Source organism: Erithacus rubecula (genome assembly GCF_903797595.1).
Source record: "Erithacus rubecula genome assembly, chromosome: 26".
In the NCBI taxonomy this organism is placed as follows: Eukaryota; Metazoa; Chordata; class Aves; order Passeriformes; family Muscicapidae; genus Erithacus; species Erithacus rubecula.
In genome coordinates, this window is record NC_136678.1 from 5,133,332 (window position 1) to 5,153,008 (window position 19,677).

At 53.1% G+C, this 19,677-nt stretch overlaps 1 protein-coding gene across 3 annotated transcripts; it reads left to right on the forward strand.

The window, feature by feature from the left end:
* The first annotated feature begins 412 nt into the window (after positions 1 to 412).
* Positions 413 to 12,579, forward strand: CD34 (CD34 molecule). Of its 3 annotated transcripts, none has more exons than XM_079327313.1 (8): positions 413 to 895; positions 6,080 to 6,214; positions 7,060 to 7,343; positions 7,426 to 7,509; positions 9,512 to 9,659; positions 9,912 to 9,958; positions 10,727 to 10,891; positions 12,377 to 12,579. In XM_079327313.1, exons 1-8 carry the CDS (start codon positions 844 to 846, stop codon positions 12,575 to 12,577), a joined length of 1,116 nt encoding a protein of 371 aa, XP_079183439.1. In that variant the 5' UTR covers positions 413 to 843; the 3' UTR covers positions 12,578 to 12,579. The 3 variants fall into 3 exon arrangements, with proteins under 3 accessions (XP_079183439.1, XP_079183440.1, XP_079183441.1); XM_079327314.1 differs by lacking the exon at positions 12,377 to 12,579 and adding an exon at positions 11,448 to 11,585 and having other exon boundaries at positions 10,727 to 10,895; XM_079327315.1 differs by lacking the exon at positions 12,377 to 12,579 and adding an exon at positions 11,451 to 11,584 and having other exon boundaries at positions 10,727 to 10,895.
* The last annotated feature ends 7,098 nt before the right edge of the window (positions 12,580 to 19,677 follow it).

Below are 19,677 nucleotides of genomic sequence, written 5' to 3' on the forward strand. Positions count from 1 at the left end.
CAGGCAATAAAACTGCAGCCAGAGTTCTGTGCTGCTCTCAGGGCTCCCACAAAGAATTCCTCACGAGCTCGGGGTAGTTCCTGCTCTCCTGCCCTGCTCCTGCTCCAGCTTTAATGCCAAAGTTCTTGCCCATGGGTTTTTCTCTGCCCCAGACCTTCTCTAACCCATCTCATTCGTGCTCCCTGTTTGATTTAGTGGAGCTGATGGAGTTCCTTCTCTTCAGGTCAGCGGCGATTTCACATCCTTGAGCTCCTTGCTTAATTCACTGAGAAAATTCCCGATTCTGAAGCCCATTTCCAGCATTCCCCTGTTTTCCAGGGTGCTGGAACTGCACTCAGGACTTGCTGAGCTGGACCTGGGGCTTGCCACATCCCTGCTCTCCTCGGGCTGGGTTTGCTTTGCTCTGAGGGAAGCCCAGCTGGAGGCTCGGCTGCAATCCCTGCATCCAGCTGGATCAGGCTGTCCCTTGGACAGGAAAGCAGCAGCTCTCAGGAAAGAGTTAATCCCAGCGAGCCTTTGGGATCCTTTGCTGGGGAGAGGGCTGATCTTTTGTTTGTTTTGAAGCTGCTGGCAGGAAAGTGGGGAGGAGAAAATTACCTAAGTGATAGTGAGGTTGCCATGAACTATATAAAACTGGGAAATCAAAGCGGAGAAACTCCACCTCACAGTCCTGAGCCACAAGCACAACCCCTGAAGAGAAACCCACCCCACAAGTGAGTGATCTCAAAGGCTTGAACTCCAACCAAGCTGCATGAGCTCAGAGCTGCTGCAGGACTGAGGAGCCCGGCGCTGTCCTGGCCGGATCAGGAGCTGGGAACGCTGATTTTGGGAATTCTCACAGCCATGGAGTGGAGGCAGCTCCTCTGCATCACTGTCTGCCTGCTGGAGCTGGCTGGTGAGTACTGACACCCCAAAGCCCCTGGCCACAGCTCCTGGCAGCAGCAGCTCGGGGGGAAGAGGCTCCTCCAGGAGTTTGGGGTCCAGTCCCACCCAAAAAACTTGTGGTGACATTTCACAGAGCAGCATCCCACCAGCACTGGGGGGAAATCTCACTGCTGCTCTGCAAGGGACAGGAATGGGATCTAAACTCCCCAAAAATCCCTGGATAACACGAGGGGATGGGAGTGCAGCAGGCAAGTGCAAGTTCAAGTTGTCTCTCAGCCTGAGCTGGTGTAAATGAGCCACGCTTTTGTTTTGTGGTTGGAACTAAACATTTGCTGAAAATCAAATGAGTCTCCATAAATATTAAAATCTCCTATTGCAGCTCTTCAAATATTCATCATGTGAAGCAATGAATAACAGCACCGAGATTTTCTGGAGGTGCTGCTTTTTGAAGGGTTATGTTGTAGGGAAATATTATCATTTTTGTCCCAAACCCAACAGCCATGAGGTAATAAAAGAGGACTAAAAAAGTGAAGCAGCACTCTGTGTGTTGCCTGCTGTGCTGGGACAGGAGCCAGGAGCCTGCGGGTGTCTCCTCAAATGTAATTTTTTTTCTTACTCACATAAATGTGAGCAACGAGATGTATTGCAGGAATTCACTGGGTTTTGTTCTCCTGTTTCACAGAGCTCCTTTCATGTTCCCCTGGCTGCCCAGGTAAATTGCTCACCTGAGCTGCTGGCTCTGTTAATTTTACAGGGACTACAAAAAGAAAAAACAATTTTAGTTGAGAAAAATGACATTTGGGACTATGAGGCTGGGCTGAACTGAGCGAGGATGTGAGACAGAAGTGTGAGACAAACCTCGAGTTCCAAACCTTGAGTTCCTTGTACAAAACAAAAGTGATGGAAAAGTGACAAAAAGTGGATTTTGGAAGGACAAAGCCACTGGGCAGTAGGGGCTTTAATGCTGCAAAATGTCCTTGCACAGCCCGTGCCCATCATTCCTGCAGGAGATTCCTGGCTGGAAAGGAGAGGAGGTTGATTTCTCCTTGGTTTAGCTGCTGGGGAAAATCAGGCAGCTCATCCTTGGGGCTCTGCTTGTTCCTCAGCTCCGTGGGGAGTCCCAGAGAATCCATCCAAATTGTGCAACTCCCATGGAAATCCCAGTTCTGTGGGTTTGGGCTCGAGCTGCTCCTGGCAGCGCTGCTGAGGGTGGGAGCATCGGGCTCCTCCTGCTCCCAGGACACCTTCACGTGTTTTATAGGAAAAGAAAAACCCTTGTGCCACTCTGGGACAGGGGCAGGAGTCCTACAAAAGTTGTGTGTGGATGTGGTGTGGGGAGGATGGAGTTTGGGGAGGATGGAGTTTGGGGAGAATGGAGTTTGGGGAGGATGGAGTGGGGGATACAGAGCCAGGAGCAGCCTGGTCCAACCCCAAATCCCCTGGGAAACCCAACCTCAAAGGCAGCAAAGCCTTGGCAATGCTCCCTGTGGCCTCTGCCTGCTGCTCCAGACCCTGCCAGGCTCCTGGGAGGATGCTGTGAGCAGCTCGTGTTGGAAAACTGGGGATGGATAAAGCCCATAGAGAGCTGCCCTGTGCTTGTCTCAGAGCACATGGAAAAGGGAGTGTGGGTGTATTTGTACCTAATAAAAACACTTTGCTTCTTTTACTTAACCTTTCATCTTTTTTTATATATATATTTTTCATTCATCGCTGCCAAATTTGGTTTTTAGAAAAATCTCTTTTCTTGCTGTTTTCACACATTCTTTCTTCCTTCCACTCCTCTTGCAACACTTAGGAAAGTGTTTCCTGAATATCAGGAAAGGAAAAAAAGATTTTAAAACTTCCAGCTGCTCGAGTTTAACATCCTTTAGAGGCTGCTGCTCCAGCAAGGAGAAATCTCAACCCTGGGAAGGTGTTGGGCTCCCGAGCTGCCTGAGAGGCCCCAGTCCCAAGGAAAGGCTCAGAGCAGCAGCTGGGCTTTGGTGTGGCAGCTCGGGGGGCTCCCCCAGCCCCCCAGCCCGGCCCCACACCCACATCCTGTCTGGGAGAAGGAAAAGGGGGAGGGAAGGGAATTTTTATCAGATATTTCCAGAGGGAAGAGGTCTCCACCCGCTTGAATTCCTGCCACATGGCTGAGAGCTGTGGAGCTGGAAAGGCATGAGTAATGCCGGCTGGAGTCCTTGGAGGGGCTGCTGAGGGGAGGGGGGCTGGCTCCAGCCCCAGGGCAGCATCCCACAGCCCCAGGGCTCTGCATCCCACAGCCCCAGGGCTCTGCATCCTACAGCTCCAGAGCTCTGCATCCCACAGCCCCAGAGCTCTGCATCCCACAGCCCCAGATCTCTGCATCCCACAGCTCCAGAGCTCTGCATCCCACAGCCCCAGAGCTCTGCATCCCACAGCCCCAGAGCTCTGCATCCCACAGCCCCAGATCTCTGCATCCCACAGCCCCAGAGCTCTGCATCCCACAGCTCCAGGGCTCTGCATCCCACAGCCCCAGGGCTCTGCATCCCACAGCCCCAGAGCTCTGCATCCCACAGCTCCAGGACAGCATCCCACAGCTCCAGAGCTCTGCATCCCATGGCTCCAGGGCTGCTCTCCTGCATCCCATGGTCTCTTTCCTCTCCTGCATCCCAGAGTTCCATACCCTCCTCTCCTGCATCCCATGGTTCCTCACCCTCCTGTTCTGCAGCCCTGGCACCAGCAGTGCCCTTGTGCCAGCTCAGGACATCCCTTTGCTGTAGTCCCTGGAGCTCCTGGAGCCTGGGAATAAACTCTGTTACAGGCAGGGCTGGAGGAGCTCCCCTGGCCAGGGCTCCTGTGCCAGGTGCCCAACGAGCCAAAGGTTGAGCCAGAGGTTAACCAGGAGATGTGAGCCAGGAGCAGCTCAGGTGCAGGTCCTGCCCAGAGATTCCCAGTGGGATTCACCTCCCTCAGTTTTGTTTGCTGTGAGTGCAGGATTGGCATCCAGGGATGGAAAATTTCCTCTTCTTTCCTGAACCTCTGCCACTGCAGAGATTTTCTGTGGCTCTGGCTTAGTGCACAGGGATGAGTCTTGGAGCAAGTTTGACATTTCTATTGCTGCCTTTTCTTTATTCAATCTAAGATCCTTCCTAAGCCCCATTATTAAAATATCTCAAAAAAATCATTTCCTTTTTAAAACCTAGGTGGGTGAACACAATGGGTGCTGTGAAGTGCAATTTTCTTTCCCATCTCTGCATGGTTTTGCTCCTGCACGTGCTTCCATTGCCAGGTGAAGATTTCTCCCAGGTTAATAAATAGCTTGGCTTAAACTCTAAACCCTCAATCCTAACAAATTGACAAAGTTTAATGAAGCCATTAAAAATGTATGGTGCAATAAATAACTCTCTTTAGCTGAGTACCACATGGATTATCCAGCCCACATCTGGATCATTATTTATCTCATGAGCCCAAAGTTTTAAAAAAAACACAAAAACTCATCCATGTTTTGTGGAAAAGCTCCTGCACATGCTCCAAGAAAGGCAAGAAAAAGAAATGCAAAGTGACAGCTCCTCTCCCAAATCACACTGAGCTACAGCCAGGCTTCCATTCCAATATTCAGCGCTGAAAAGGCTTTGATTAGAAATACCTGGGGTGCTTTACAAACATCTGGAAGAGTTCAAAGGTGCTTGGGTGGCTGTGGCACTCAGGGAGGTCAAGCCCAGGCTGTGCATTGTTCTGGTGATGCTCTGGTGATGTAAAAATTTCCTGCTCATGCCACGAAAACACGGAGTTGTGCGTAAAGCCTGGCTCTGGTTTGTGCTGCTCGTTACTCTGGGCACGCCGTCCCACCTCCTGCTTTTGATTTGCTAAAAAGTCATCAGGAAAACTCGGTGACTTAACCAGCTGGAACTCAATTGTCTTGGAGAAGAAGGAACTTCTCCCCCCTGAAATGAAAGCTGTGCCAGAACCTGAATTCCAGCTCCAGACACCTGCACCGAGCCCTCGGGATGGGATGGGATGGGATGGGATGGGATGGGATGGGATGGGATGGGATGGGATGGGATGGGATGGGATGGGATGGGATGGATCAGGATGGGCAGCACCAGCATGGGCAGCCCCACAGGACCACTCTGGGCCCCAAATTTCCCCATTTCCCACAGCAGGAGCAGCAGAGCAGCTCTGCCCCTGCCACCACCAAAACAAGCCCCGGTGCCCCCGGGCTCTGCTCTCCACAAACCCTCCAGGCTCTGAGGAGCTGACCCAGCCAAGTCCTGCCCTGGTGACTCAGAGCAGCTCCTGCCAGCCCCTCCCCAGTGCCCAGCCCCAGCCCCAGTGCTGGTGCTGCTCCCCTGGCAGCAGATCCTGCCCCGAGCCGGCGCCGGCGGCTGCTCGGGACCTGCCAGAGCTGCTCCATCTCCCAGGGTGGTTTGGGAGGATGAAGTAACTTTTCTTGGAGCTGGGAGTCCCCTGGGCAGAGCTACAAATGAAACAACACATTCTGTATGATTTTCTCTTTAGTGCCTGGATAAGAATCTTAAACACCAAGAGCCCTGGGGTAGAGACTGGAGCTGTTTGTTAAAAGTGGGAATGGATCTCGGGGAGAGAGGAGGTTAAAGAATGGAGAGAAATGCATTTTCACTGACTCACATTTCTGAAGGAAAAGCTGGAAGTGTCATCTCTGCAACGCAGCAGGAAGCAATATATAAACTTTAAGTTAGAGCAGCAAACCACTCTCCAAACATTCTGCTTTACCTCCAAAGATGTTTTCACTCATGAGTCAGGGCTGATCCCAAGCCAGTGGGAATGTTTCTATTTACTTTGAGATTGTGCCTGCAACTGCAAATCCAACTTATCTATCCTGAGGCACACAAGTGATCTCTTCCAAGGCTTGATTCTTTCCTCCCAGGATTATAAACCCAAACTCTGAAATCCAGCTTTGTGCAGAGCTTTGTGCATCCACCAGCGAGCAGGGTGAGGGTGGAAACGAGCCTGTCCCTCTCCTCCTGAGAGCCCTGGAGCCCCTGCAAGGGCTGCACCAGAGTCTGCTGCTCACCCAGATGAAAACTTTCACCCCTGAGCCTCTCCCAAACCTTCCTGCCAGTTTGGGGAAAGAAAAGCGAATTTGGGAGAGCAGCTAAACCTTTCCTGCTTTTCCCCAGGGGGTCAGGGCTGGTCTGGGGGTTCAGCAGCCCCTAAGAGCTCCCTGTTCCCTAAGAGTTCCCTGTTTCCTCAGGCTGTGCTGCTGAGGGCACCACAGACACCCCCACAGCCACGGCCACGGTGGGGACAGCGAGGGACAGCAGCAGTGACACGGCCACCACGGCCACCACGGCCACAGGAGACACCAGCAGCGCCAAAACAACCTCTGGTAACCTCTCCCCTTGTTCCTCTGTGATTCCTGGTAGATTCTGGGTTGGTAATTAGATTTATCAAGTGCATTTGTTGTGATTTATTAAGGTATGGTTTGTGCTGTCAGAAAGAAAAAAAAAAAAAAGGTTGAGTATGATCGAAAGTTTTAATTCCATCCAAAAAAATCCCACCTGGGACACCCAAGCCAGTTAACTCAGCCCCATCCTGGTCAAAACAAAAAGCTCAGTAATGTTTATCTCACACAGGTTGGAAGAGACCCTTGGGGAGGCAAGGACAAGGGGGAATGACTTTAAGCTGGAGGAGGGGAGATTTAAATTAGATTTTTGGAAAGAATTGTCCCTGGGAGGGTGGGCAGGCCCTGGCACAGGTGCCCAGAGCAGCTGTGGCTGCCCCTGGATCCCTGGCAGTGCCCAGGGCCAGGCTGGACACTGGGGCTGGAGCACCTGGGACAGTGGGAGGTGTCCCTGCCATGGCAGGGGTGGGATGGGATGATTTTTAGGATCCCTTCAACACAAACCAGTCTGGGATTTCACGATGGGAAGCCCAGCTCAGGCACTGAAGGGCTCTGAAGGGATGAGAGGATGCAGGGAGCCTTTCCCTGGTGCAGTTTGGGATCTCTGGAGCCTCAGGGTGAGGAGGAGCTGGGGGTGGCCGGTGGCACCTTTGCTCATTGTCCCCAAGCATGGGCTGTGGGTAACAATTAGCAGCAGGACCAGGGCTAACGAGGGTTCCTAGAGAGCCAGTGACTCCTGGGGCTGCTGCCTGATAAATCAATATTGTGCTTCAGCCACACTGGCAGCACTCAAAACTTCCTCCTGTGTCCTTCTCTGCATTTCCTCCAAGCTGAAACCACAATCGCACCCGTGGCCACCAGCTCGACATCCTCAGAGCTCTTTGGGCAGCTGGAGACAAGCACCCAGCCCAGCCTGGCCCCCACAACACTGCCAGGGACCCCCCTGGATTCACACGGGAGCCCGGGGGTCTCCACAAGCCAGAGCCCCCCAGGGACAGAGCCCAGGGACAGGGCAAACACCTCGGGTCCCACGGTGGCCAGCGCCAGCTCTGCGGCCACCCCTGCAGGTCCAGCTGCCACCACAGCCCTGCAGACAGCCAGGCACAGCCCTGAGGTGAGCACGGGCTGCCTGGGGGGGCTGGGGGGTCCCCACAGCCCCAGCAGGGCGCTGACACACCTGTGTGCTCTCCTTGCAGCCTGCCCTCCCTGCCATCAGGTGCCATGGAGCCAGAGGCAAGGGGGACACTGGAGGCATCTGCCTGCAGCTCAACCAGTCCTGCGTGAGTGACAGGGGCTGCCAGGGACCCACAGCACCCCTGGGGGGACCTTTGGGGTGGGGGGCTGCCAGCAGTGACCCCTGGGCACAGCAGCTGGGCTGGGGCAGGCTGGTGCAGGGGGGATGTGCCAGGAGCATCCCAAAGGGATCCCAGCAGTTCCAGGGGAAATGCAGCCTCCCCATTGCATAAATCCTCCTTTTCCCTTTGAGCTCTGGGGTCGGTTCAGCTTCTAAAGCATCTCCCACCGTGTCCAACAGGAAGCTGCCTTTGTTCTTCTTCTTCCTCTTCCCTGTTGGGAACAAAAGTGCCTTTTTTTTTTGTCTTGCCAAGCGCCCTAGGAAAGAAAACAGGGCACTGGAAGGAGTTGTTCAGTGTCCCCAACAGCTCCTGAGGGAGTCCCAGGCTCCCTGTGAATGTCCTTGGCCTTGTGCACCGAAAATGTGGCATTTATAACCCAGAGGGGCCTGTGGGTGGGAGGAAGAAACCTTTCCCACTGGGGGCACAGTCTGCACCAGAGGGTGGAAGGTGCTGGATCTTGTGAGACAGCAATGCCCTGGGTGTGAAATACATATAAAACACACCATTTTGGTTTTGTCACTGAGCCAAGCTGGGGTGAGTGAGTCTGACTTGGCCTTCCTGAGCAGAGGAGTGATTAAATGGCATTTAGGCTCGTTCCTGTTTACAGGGGCTGCACTGGAGCAGGAATCCACAGGGAAACTCCTGCAGGATCCCGATCTCAGCTGCCATCTAGTGGGCTCTGATCCCGTCTGGGCACAGGGTTTGTGCCAAGGATGGATCAGCACATCCCACAGAGCCATGGCTCACACACCCCAGCCCTCCCTGCACCTGGAACAACCCGAACATCCCCAATTCCCTCCGCGGAGTTCGGGAGGCTCCCGCCCCACAGCAGAGCCCTGGGCTGGAGCAGGCGGCTCAGGCTGGACTGGGAGCCAGATAAGAGCAGTGCTGGAGAGGCCAGGCAGGAGGGAGAGTGTGTCCCCTGTCCTGCTGGCCCTTCCCGAGGCAAATGAGCAATCAGCTGGCGCCCGGCACCGCTAATTGCAAAGGGAAACTCTGACACGGCCGCGATTCTTTCCACGGCACAGAAAGGAAAACACACATTCACTCGGGGCTCCTGTTCCATCCTGGCCTTCCTCTCCCCCAGCCAAGCTCGATAGAAACAGCTGAAAGTGATTTGTTTGTTGTTCTCCCATGCAGGAGCTCCTGCATTTTTGGGGGTTTGGAGGATGGAGGGAGCTGAGCGTGGTGCTGGGGCAGAGGGAGGACAAGGGGGGGTCTCCTCTTCCCCAGCCCCATGCTGGGATTTAGGGCAGGGATTTTGGAGCTGTCTCCGTGTCTGGGGTGGGCACAGCCCGGCTGGGAGGGTGCCAGGGAGCCTGGGCTCTGCCCTCCAGCCTGGCTGTGGCTGAAAACTGCCCCCAGGAGAAAGCCTGGATCCTGTCTGATCCCAAAACTGGCCCACAAAGGCTGCAGCTCCTCACTCCTCTTCCTCTTCCACCCCAAGAGTCATTGCAGCTCTAAAATGAGAGAAATTTGTGAGTATTTTACCTAGCCTTTGATCAGCAACCTAGCAAAAACACTGAAGACATTTCCTAAACAGGAAGGCTCAATGCTTTTTTGTTATTTCCCTCCTTTCCCAGCCCCTGCCTGGGACTCTGAAACAATAGGGCTCTTCAGTTGTTCCAGCCCAAAAACTGGGGACACTTGCTATGCAATTCAGAGCCTAAATTTAGCCTTGTTTAAATGCAATTTTCAAGAGTTGTTAATAATATCTCCATTTAATTTATTCTCATTAAGACAAGAGAAATGAGCATCTGCACCTCCAAGGTGTTGGGGCTGGAGGGGGAGGGGAGGGTCTGACATCCAGCTCAGAGGAGCCACCAAAATCCAAATGGGAAATCACAACACCTCCACCAGCGTGACTGAGGCAGAGGATTGCTCAGCTTGCTTGGTTTAATGGCTGTTCTTTCTGAAAATTTCACAGGAACAATTTTTGGAGAGCAAGGGGTCGGATTTATGGCAGGCAATATGTGAAAATAGAACCCACACCGTGGATTCCCCCTGTGAGATCAAACTCACCCCATCCAGCCTGGACAGGGACTGTTTGCTGCTCATCCTCCAAGGAGAGAAAGGTCAGTGGAGGCCATTCCTTGGCTGTGATCCCCAGACAATGGTGTGGGCAGTGGGATTCCTTTGGGGAAGGGCTGTGAGACAGATCCTGGCAGGAGAAACCTCTGTGCAGTTCTGCTCCTTTTTCTGGGGTCCTGCTGCATCCCTGGAGCTGTGGAACTGCCCCCAGGAGCAGCCTGGGCTCCTCTGGGCATGGCATGTGTGGGTGTGATGTGTCATGTGTGTGATTTTCTCTCCTGTTTCAAACCTGGCAGATCCTGACAAACTCCTGAACACGCTCCAGAAGTCTCACTGGGAAAAGGTAAATCCCTTCAGCAGATTCCAGCCTGGCCATGTGTCTGGAGGGATGAGGGGTTTAGATGGTCAGCTGAGGATGGGGGAGATGCTGAGATTTGATGCTGCCTCCAGTCTGGAGGTGCCTGAGGAGTGTAGAAACCCCTGGAAGAGCCCAAGGCCAGACTTGGAGCCCCTGGGACAGTGGAAGGTGTCCCTGTCCATGGCAGGGGTGGCACTGGATGATTTTTAAGGTCCTTCCAACCCAAAGCAGCCTGGGATTCTGTGCCTGGAGCCAACCACCAGCGAGGCTGTGATGCAGCACAAGAGAACCAGTAAACCCATGGGGCAGAAATGCTGGAAATGGCTCAATAAAATGCTGCAGGTTAGACCCCAGCAATAACTCTCAGGATGAAATTGGCACTCAGCTTCCTCAAAGGACCAAATTACTGAATTCCTCCTCCCAGTGCTCCCTTGTGGGGCTGAGCCCCAGGTGTCTCTCAGGGTGCAAAGGGCAGAGCTGCAGCACTCAGAGATCTCAGCTGGGTGCTCCAAACCCCGGGGTGTGCTCCAGAGGACAAAATTCCCTGTGCCACGGGAGATCCAGGCTGGGAATGAGCCTGTGAGGACGTGAGGGCTGCCAGGGCTGGGCCAGCACAGCCCAGCTCTGTTTATGTGCACTTTCCCAAGGAGGTGAGCAGAGCATTGTTTGCAGCCTGTGCAGCAGATGCAAACGTTTCCTGTTTGTCCCACTCCCGCCTCTCTTTGGTGTTGTGTTTGTTTTGTTTTTCTCCAGTTTGGAATAGAATCCCTTAAAAAGGAGAACACGAGGAGGCATCAGGAGCCTTCCCAGAAGACACTGATTGCCCTGGTCACATCTGGGCTGCTGCTGGCCTTCCTGGGGCTGGCTGGCTACTTCCTGATGAAGAGGCGCAGCTGGAGCCCCGCGGGACAGAGGCTGGTCAGTGCTTACAGGTGGCAGAGCCACAGGTAGAGAGGAGCCTGGCAGCTCAGGGGTGCTGGGGGAGCTCAGGGGGATCCCCAACCCTGGGGGAGCACAGGAGGATCCCCAGCCCTGGGGAAGCACAGGGGGATCCCCAGCCCTGAGGGAGAACAGGGGGATCCCCAGCCCTGAGGGAGAACAGGGGGATCCCCAACCCTGGGAGCACAGGGGGTCCCCAACTCTGGGAGCACAGGGGGATCCCGAACCCTGGGGGAGCACAGGGGGATCCCCAGCCCTGGGGGAGCACAGGAGGATCCCCAGCCCTGGGGGAGCACAGGGGGATCCCCAGCCCTGAGGGAGAACAGGGGGATCCCCAGCCCTTGGGGAGCACAGTGGGATCCCCAGCCCTGTGCTCAGTGCTCACCCCCGTGTGTGCCCCCAGCTCGTGGCACAGGGCAAGGGGCAGGGACAGGGGGAGGTGGAACCTCTCTGATCCTCCAAAATCAGCTCCTGCAGCAGCACTGCCCCTTTCCTGCACCTACCTCCAGCTCTAACACTAATTTCTGCTCAGCAGTAGAACTCATCCAGCAAGACCCTTCCAGAGGCACTGAAAGTTTATGAATGTGTTGTTAAAAGTTAATTCCCATTCCTTGTGTGAGCCCCGTGTCTGTACCCACACTGTAATAAAGGCAATTTCTCTCTCCCCACCAGCCATATAAATAATAAAACATATCAAGAAAGAAAGAGGCAGAAATTTCCTATTTCCATTCTCCCCTTTCCATGCAGGGCTGACCCTGAGGACTCCTCCCCAGGGGATGTGACCTCTGAGTAAAGTGAGGCCGGGCCATGATTTCCCAGCAGCTGAGTCCTGAGAGACCATCAGGACATTCCCTGGCCAGGAAGGGTGTCCCCAGAGCACACAGCTGGGAAATGCCTGTGCCAGGGGCAGGACACAGTGTGTGCCATGGACACCCCTGGCAGTGCCAATCCCAGCCCCAGGTGAGGCCAGTCCAGCCCACCCATGGGAAGGGACTGAGGGAGCTGCAGCCAGCAGTGCTGGAAATCCCAGCTGGGAATTGCCACCTGGGATCCCCACCGCCAATTCCAGGGCTGCACAGCATCTGGGGAGTTCTTGTGAGGGGCTGGAGGATCCTGCAGCAATAGCAGCACCCAGCACTGCAGAGTGAACTTCTGCCTCTGCTGGCAGCGAGCTCTGCACTTCAAAGGGAAGAAAAAGAGACAATTTCCATCATTTCATTCAGTGGTGATTCTTCCTTGGCCAGCAGAGGTTCAGTCCCAAGGCAAGGTCAGCTCCAAAACCTGGTTAGGAGAAAACAACAAAACCTGGCAGCTTCTCTTGCAGGTGCTGAAGGAAAAACCGCAATTCCTGGGTGGTTTTCTTGCTCCGCGTTGATTCAGACCCTTCCTGACCTGCGTCTCTCCTGTCTGGGGGCTGTGGGCAGCCCTTCCCCTCCCTGACCGTGTCCCTTGTGTCCCCACCAGGCTGAAGACCCCTACTACACTGAGCACGGCAGCCAGGGCAACACCCTGCTGATGACACCATCCCAGGAGCCAGCAGAGCTGCAGGAGAAGCCCAACCTGCCCAGCCTCAACGGGGCCACCCAGGAGAAGGGGACTGGCCCGGCGTCCTCCCAGAACGGGCACTCGGGCCGGCAGCACAGCGCGGCTGACAGCGAGATGTGACATCCCCCAGGGACGGGCAGGGCTCACTGCCGGGACGGACACGGCGGATTGCAGGCACTCCCCATCGCTATTGCTGTCTCTGTGGAGGACTTCAAAACCAGCCGAAAGCACACTTTGGCCAGAGCTGCCAAAGAGCAGCTTCTCTGCCTCTTCCTCCTCCTCCCTCTGACCACACAGGACAATTTTTTGCAGCTGTTCTGTGCTTTTGTTGTTAGAAGAACATCAGGACAAATGCCAGTGCCCTTAGCCCTCCACAGCTTCTCAGCAGAGGCAGAGCTGGACTCCAAGCAGCCCAGATTTATGTTAGGCTGACTAAAGTAGTTAAATTGGAATTGCAGTGACAAAAGCCTCTCAGGTTTCAGATAGTTTTGGTTAACAGAGTTGTTTATAATCTCATCTTTATGTTTAAGTGCAGGATTTCTTCTTCTTGTGAGACCATCAGGCATTTAACCCCTTCCTGACATTTAGGGCTCCTCTACTCTTTCCTACTCCAGCAGAATTTGCTGAAGCTCTGTGTAAAATTTTCCACATGGAATTGAAGGCTGAAATGTCAACTTCTTCCTCTTTGAATCCTACCAGGACTGTGTCCTGGAGTTATTTTTAGAGGAAAAAAATCTTCCCCAGCCTCCTCCTGTCAGGGGTTGGGAGTTGTGACAGGCAGAGCCAGCAATTCATCCCTTGGGTGAGATGGAGAACGCTGGGCAGGGCTCTGGGGGTGCCTGGGGCTGGGAATTTGGGCATGAGAGGTGCCAAAGGGCTCCCAGAGGAGAGATAAAGCCCCAGCCCTGCAGTGGTTGTTCCTCTCTCTGCACCAGCAGCAGGGATGTGAACAGAGAGCAGGGATCTCACTTTGGGCAGTGCCAAACCCCAGGAGCAGCTCTGAGCCCTCTCTGTGCTCATCCTTCCCCCAAGGGAAGCTCTGCTGGAGCACCAACAGCAACCTCCACACCCAAAATGAACCCAAAAATGGCCCTTGAAGCTGATCTACCCTCTCACAAGTGAATTCATCCCAACCTCCTCTCAGTGCTGAGGGGTTTTTTTTCTGGTACCGTGCTCAGAGCAATGACAGCAGCATCCATCACCACCTGGGGCTGTTTTTGTAGGTGCAAGAAACGCTTAAACACAATTAAAATATCCCAGGCTGTTTGCTTTGGTGTGAATTGCTTCTCCCAGATCTCACTGTAAATAATCCCGGTTGAAAAAGAAAAAATAATGAAGTAGTAAAAACCATCCTCTCCATTGTGTCCTTGGAGCTGCAGCTGTTTGTCCCTGTGGGATGCAAGGCTCTGGCTGCTGCCAGCAGGATGGGAGGACAACGCCTCACAGAGAGGTTCTTTCCCAGCACAAACCCCATGACTAAAGGCTCTGGCTGGCTCTGAGCACATTCCTCTCCCAAAAAAACCGTCTGCAGGATGAGTGACGTGCAGCAGACTGTTACACCTCGTTTGTTTGATTTGGTTTCTTGACGTTTGAGACGCCCCAGTTAATTCCTGGAAAAATAAATGAGAGTCCAGAGTGATGGGCAGGGCTGGGGGGTGAGCTGGCAGCAGGGAAGCTGCACCAGGGGAGGCTCAGGGTGGATTTTAGCAGGAATTTGCTCATGGAAAGGGTTGGCAGGGGCTGCCCAGAGGGGTTGGAGTGCCCAGCCTGGGGGTGGCACTGAGTGCTCGGGGTGGGGACCAGGCACAGCTCGGGCTCCAGCATCCTACAGGGATTTTCCAATCCCTCAGTGATTCTGCGAGGGTTCCCTCACTCCGGGCACTCTGCAGCATCTCCTGCCCCAGAAAAGTGCAGGGGGATGCAGGAAGCCCCTCAGAGCCTTCTCCTGAGGAGATGCTCCAGCTTTGGGAACGGGGGGTCTCTCCTGATTCCTTCTGGGGTGTCCGAGCCTTCCCAGCGCCCATTCCCTGGCACAGACACACCTGGAGCTCCTCAGGGGACTCTCCCCAGGCACTGACCCCTGGTTTGGTGTTTTGGGGCAGCCTGACCTCTGGCAGCGCGGCTGCGAGGGGAGCAGATGCGGGAAAACCAAATTCCTTTCCCAGGCAAAGCTCTCGCAGAACTTTGATTAGCCGGGAGGTGGGACAGGAGTTGGGACATTTCCTCCGGCAATCCTTTGTCTAATCAGCACCGAGCCGGGAGCTGCAGATCTCATCAGACCTCAGGTGCACTTTTCACAGCTCAGGGAATGTCCTAGGGCCAGGCAGGGACAATTAAAATTACAGTCAAGTGCTCTGGCAAAACAAAAGGTTCCTCCCAAGCCTCCAGACCGGGGAAATGCCGGGAGCAGAGCCGGTGCTGAGCCAGCAGGAAAGGCTGGGAAAGGATGAGAAAAGCTGGGAAAAGCTGGAAAAAGCAGGGGAAGGCTGAGAAAGGCTGGGAAAACCAAGGAAAAGCTGGAAAAACCTGGGAAAGGCTGGGAAAGGCTGGAGAAGGCTGAAAAGAGCTGGGAAAGGATGGGAAAGGATGGGGAAGGCTGGAGAAAAGTTGGAAAAGTCTGGGAAAGGCTGGAAAAGGCTGGGGAAGCCTGGGGAAGCCTGGGAAAGGCTGGGAAAGTCTGGAGAAAAGCTGGGAAAGGCTGGGGAAGGCTGGAGAAGACTGCACAAGGCTGCATTTCCAACTCAGGAAGTTTTTTGCCTGTGTGTAAACAGCCCTGGCCCAGCTGAAAAGGTTTTTATTATTATTCCTTCCTTATCAGCCCCCTTGCATTCCTTCCTTGCTCTCCTCTCCATCCCCTGCAGCCTCACAGCTGATTTTTGGGGCCATTTTGGGGGGTCTGGTTCCATTTCAGCTTCCAACAGCAGCCTGATTTCCCATAAAGGGGGTTCAAGTGCTCCTGCCTGGTTGATGAGCTCACACTCTGCTCCCACAGAATCTTCAGCTTGTGGGGAGTTGAATATTGAAAGGGACCCTCAAGAGGAAAAAAATTGGCATGAAAACAACCTCTGAGGAAGAACAGGGGGGAATACAAGGTGCTAACTATAAATACAAATACAAATTAGAAATAGAAATAGAAATAGAAATACTGCCACTGAATGAATTCCAATCCTGTCCATTTCCCAGCCTGCCACCCACCCGTGCAGCCCCCAAATCCTTCTGCCAGCTGAAATCAAAGATTTTTCCCTGAAGTTAAAGAGCACCTTCCCATCTGAGCTACCTCAAAAATTTACTGTGAGTTGGAGGTGCCTTACTCTGTGCATTGCTGAAACCAAATTGATGAAAGCAAAAAAGTTTTTATTCATTTTTATCACCCCTGTCCCTCGGTTGGATGTCTCATCCTTTCCCAACAAAACCAGCACACCCCTCCCAGGTGAGAACACACCTGCCCTGCACTATCACAGACCCTTCACAGCCAAAAAAAAGCGGCTCCTTCCTGTGTTTGCTGCCCTTAATTCCCGTTGAGGGGAGGGCTCTGCACAGCCCGGGGATGCTGCAGAGTCACATCCGCGCTCCGATGCTGCTCCCTGCCGGCTGCCGAGCGCTCACGGCGGCTCCAGGGCCAGCCAAAACCTCCGCAATGCCAAAAAATGCTCCCAAAAAAAACGGGTGCTGCCCCAGAACCCGCGGGGCTGGAACCCAGCCCCGGGCAGGGACACAGACAGCTGTTCACACCTTTGTCGCATCCACCTGAGCTGCGCAGGTGAGGCAAAGGTTCCCCGGGTGGGTCCGGGGCTGTCCCAGTCTGGGGTTTCTCCTTTGCCCCAGATCACCCCAGAGGGACATGAGGAGGTTCAAACCCTGGTTCTCCCCAAAGCAGCTGATGAGAGATTGCTGGAGATGGTTTTCTCTTGTTCCAAGGATTGTTTATTATTTTTTATCTCAGGGACTTTTTGCCTGGCCAGCAAGGGTCTGCTCATCCTGGCACCCATGGTGGGATCTGCCTGGTGAAGGCAGGGCTGATTTAGATAGTCTAAATTACATGTTTACAGAATTTTCCCAATACAATACAATTTTATTAAATAGTCCAGCCCGACCCCAAGGGTGCCAAGGTGTCACCCAACATGGATGACATGGAGAAGAAGGAGGAAAAGGTGTCCACCCCCCAAATTCTCCATCTTGGCCACGTGCCCCTTATCGTAAACATTCCAAAAAACCTATTTATCTACGTTCTAAAAGTCTAATTTACACTTTACTAATTTTGGTAGCTTGTTTCCATTCCCTCCATGTTGGTAATTTCCCCAGGGGTTGGAATTCAGCACCTGAGACACCAGGGTCTCACTCAGGGGTCTTTGAGACCCTCGCCAGGGGGGTTTTGAGACCCCCAAGGAGGCCAGGGGTGCACCCTGGGCTCCCACACGGGGCAGGACCTAGAAACAACATGGGAAAGGCAAAATGGAAATGTTTTCTGTCAGAAAATGGGTAAAAGTAATAATAATAATGATCAGAACTTCTGGATGGATTTAGTAACGTCATTTTCATATGATAAATAGAGGCGGGGTGGGGCGGGGCCAGGCAGGGCGTGGCAGGGCGGGGCAGGGCGGGGACTGCCAAAAACAAGGGAAAAAAAAAGAAACCACACAAACTCAAAAACACCCGCAAAAACCACAAACTCTCCCAAAAACCAAAACCTCCCAAAAACTCAACTCACCCAAACTCAAAAGAATACCCAAAAAATCCCCCAAAAGCAAGTTCCCCAAAAAACCTCATAAAAAACCCCAAACTTCTCGAAATCAAAGAAATGTACAAAAATCCCCCAAAAAACATTTTTAAATCCCTAAAACAACTTTAAAAACCCTCAAAAGCACCCAAAATCCAAGACCCCAGGGTCTGCTCAGCCTGGCATCCAGGGTGGAATCTGCCTGGTGAAGATTATTTTATATACTTACTTTATATAGTCTAAATTACGTGTTACATGTTTACAGAATTTTCCCAATACAATTTTATTAAATGGCCCAGCCCTGACCCCATCCAATCCAAGAGTGCCAACGTGTCACCCAACATGGATGACAGGGAGAAAAAGGAGGAAAAGGTGTCCACCCCCCAAATTCTCCATCTTGGCCACGTGTCCCTTATCATAAACATTCCAAAAAGTTTATTTATCTGCGTTCTACAATCTAATTTATACTTTACTAATTTTGGTAGCTTGTTTCCATTCTCTCTGTGTTGGTAATTTTCCCCCAGGGGTTGGAATTCAGCACCTGAGACACCAGGGTCTCACTCAGGAGCCTTTGAGACCCTCACAGGGGGGTTTTGAGACCCCCAAGGAGGTCGGGGGTGCACCCTGGGCTCCCACACCCTTCAACTCCCCCCTCCCCAAAACAAACCAGGCTGAGGCAGTGCCAAAGCTCCGTGGCCAAAGCTCAGTGGCCACTTTATGAAAAGGGGGGGCTGCAGACAGGTGGGGGTCAGTCTCTTGCACCTGCAGCACTGACAGGACCAGAGGACACAGCCTCAACTACGTCAGGTACAGGTTGGATGTTAAGGAAAAAAAATTTCACCAAAAGAATAATAAAGTACTGGAATGTTCTTCCCAGAGAGGTGGTGGAATCTCCAACTCTGGGTGTGTTTAAGAAAAGGTTGGACATGGAACTCTGAGTTTAGGTGTTGGATAAAGGTTGGACTCGATCTTAGAGGTCTCTTCCAACCTTATTATTCTGTGATTCTGGAGAAGGAAAACTCCACAATTTTTCAGTAGTTTTTCCGTTAATTTTCTAATGGCAGTTTCTGGTGTTGGGGAAGATGGGTTCCACTTTTGGTTGCACTGCTCTGACTGCAGAAAATCAAAGGTTTGGTAAATCCTGTCCCTTTTTCTCCAGTGTAAGACACAGATGCTCCAAGGACTCCTACGTTCTCAAGTTCCTTATTTTTTATTCCTATAAATTAAGCAATACATAACCCTTCTGACTTTTAGTTATTTATTTCCTATTTCTGGTTCTTGTGATTTTTTTTTCCTTCATATTTTTTAAATCTTCATGTTTGCATCTTCCTTCTTTCCTTATCTCCTGCCTGCCCCAGAGGCTCATTGCTGCTTTGGCAATGTGCTAACGTGTTTAGGAATGATAAGACGTCTAATTAATAGTTTAATTAGCAGTACAAGGTCTTAATAGCTTATTAAAGGAAATACATTCAGAAAATTCTTTTCCTCTCTTCACGATGGTACAATATAATTTACCAGCAAATGATAAAACAGTTTGAAACGTTCCGATTTTAAGGGAGGGAAACGGGGCTGCGTCGGTGATTTCACGGGGGATTTTGCACCGCTAATGCCATTATTTTGTTGTTGTTGTTGTTGTTTTAAAACAATTTAAGAGATTAACAAAAGCGATTGGGAAGGAGCAGGCAGTGCAGGCAGGAGCCCGAGAGAGGAATTAAGCACAACTGCTTTCCCTGCTCGTGCCTATAAACAAGTCCTGGGGAACGCAAACTTGCTCTTTAAGAGCTGAAATGTCAGGTCGCGGTCGGAGCCGGGGCAGCGCAGCCTCTGCTGTATCCTCCCGCTCCTTTCCCACTAAATCACTTTAAAATCTTCATTTAAACCGAGGCATCCTTGGCTCACAAACTCCAGCAGAGTCTGGCCCACCTCTGAGCGCCGTGGCTGAGAAATCCTGCTGGGAAATCAGAGCGCGCCGCCGCAGCTCGGCTTCCCCGGGCCGTGTTTTTCCTCTGACCCACACAAAGATTTCTTTCTAAATTTATCGCAGCGTTCATCGGCAGTCCCATTTAGTGCAGATTAGGAGGCTGGGCGGGCAGGGCCCATCGGAATGAGGGCAGGGGAGGCTGGAAACCCGCCGGGAGCGCCCGGGGCAGCGCCAGCCCCGCTCCCCCCAAAATTCCCCGCTGCCCCAAATTCAATTCCCCGCTCCATCCCCAGCTCCCGGCCGCACAGGATCCCTCCCGGGGCCGGAATGCCGCTGACATGGCAGCGCCCCAGCTCCTGGCTGGGCACAGGGAGGTTTCGCCGGTCCCCGGAGGCCCCAGCGCTGGCACCGCTGGGGAATTTCCACTGGGCTGCGGAATCCTGCTGCGCAGGGCGCGGAGGGGAAGCGGCGTTCGGAGGTTGGAGCGGGGTTTGTGCAGCGCCCCGAGCATCCCCAGGGCTCTCGTGTCCCCCCCAGGTGATACCTGCGCCTCCTGCCCACCTTGGCGGTGGGTGAGCTGGG

Bases quoted from the DNA above. Each gene is read 5' to 3' on its own strand.
- CD34 (XM_079327313.1), top strand. From the start codon at position 844: ATGGAGTGGAGGCAGCTCCTCTGCATCACTGTCTGCCTGCTGGAGCTG. The intron at 7,510-9,511 runs GTGAGTGACAGG...AAAATTTCACAG, and splicing joins TGCAGCTCAACCAGTCCTGC to GAACAATTTTTGGAGAGCAA. The intron at 9,660-9,911 runs GTCAGTGGAGGC...CAAACCTGGCAG, and splicing joins CATCCTCCAAGGAGAGAAAG to ATCCTGACAAACTCCTGAAC.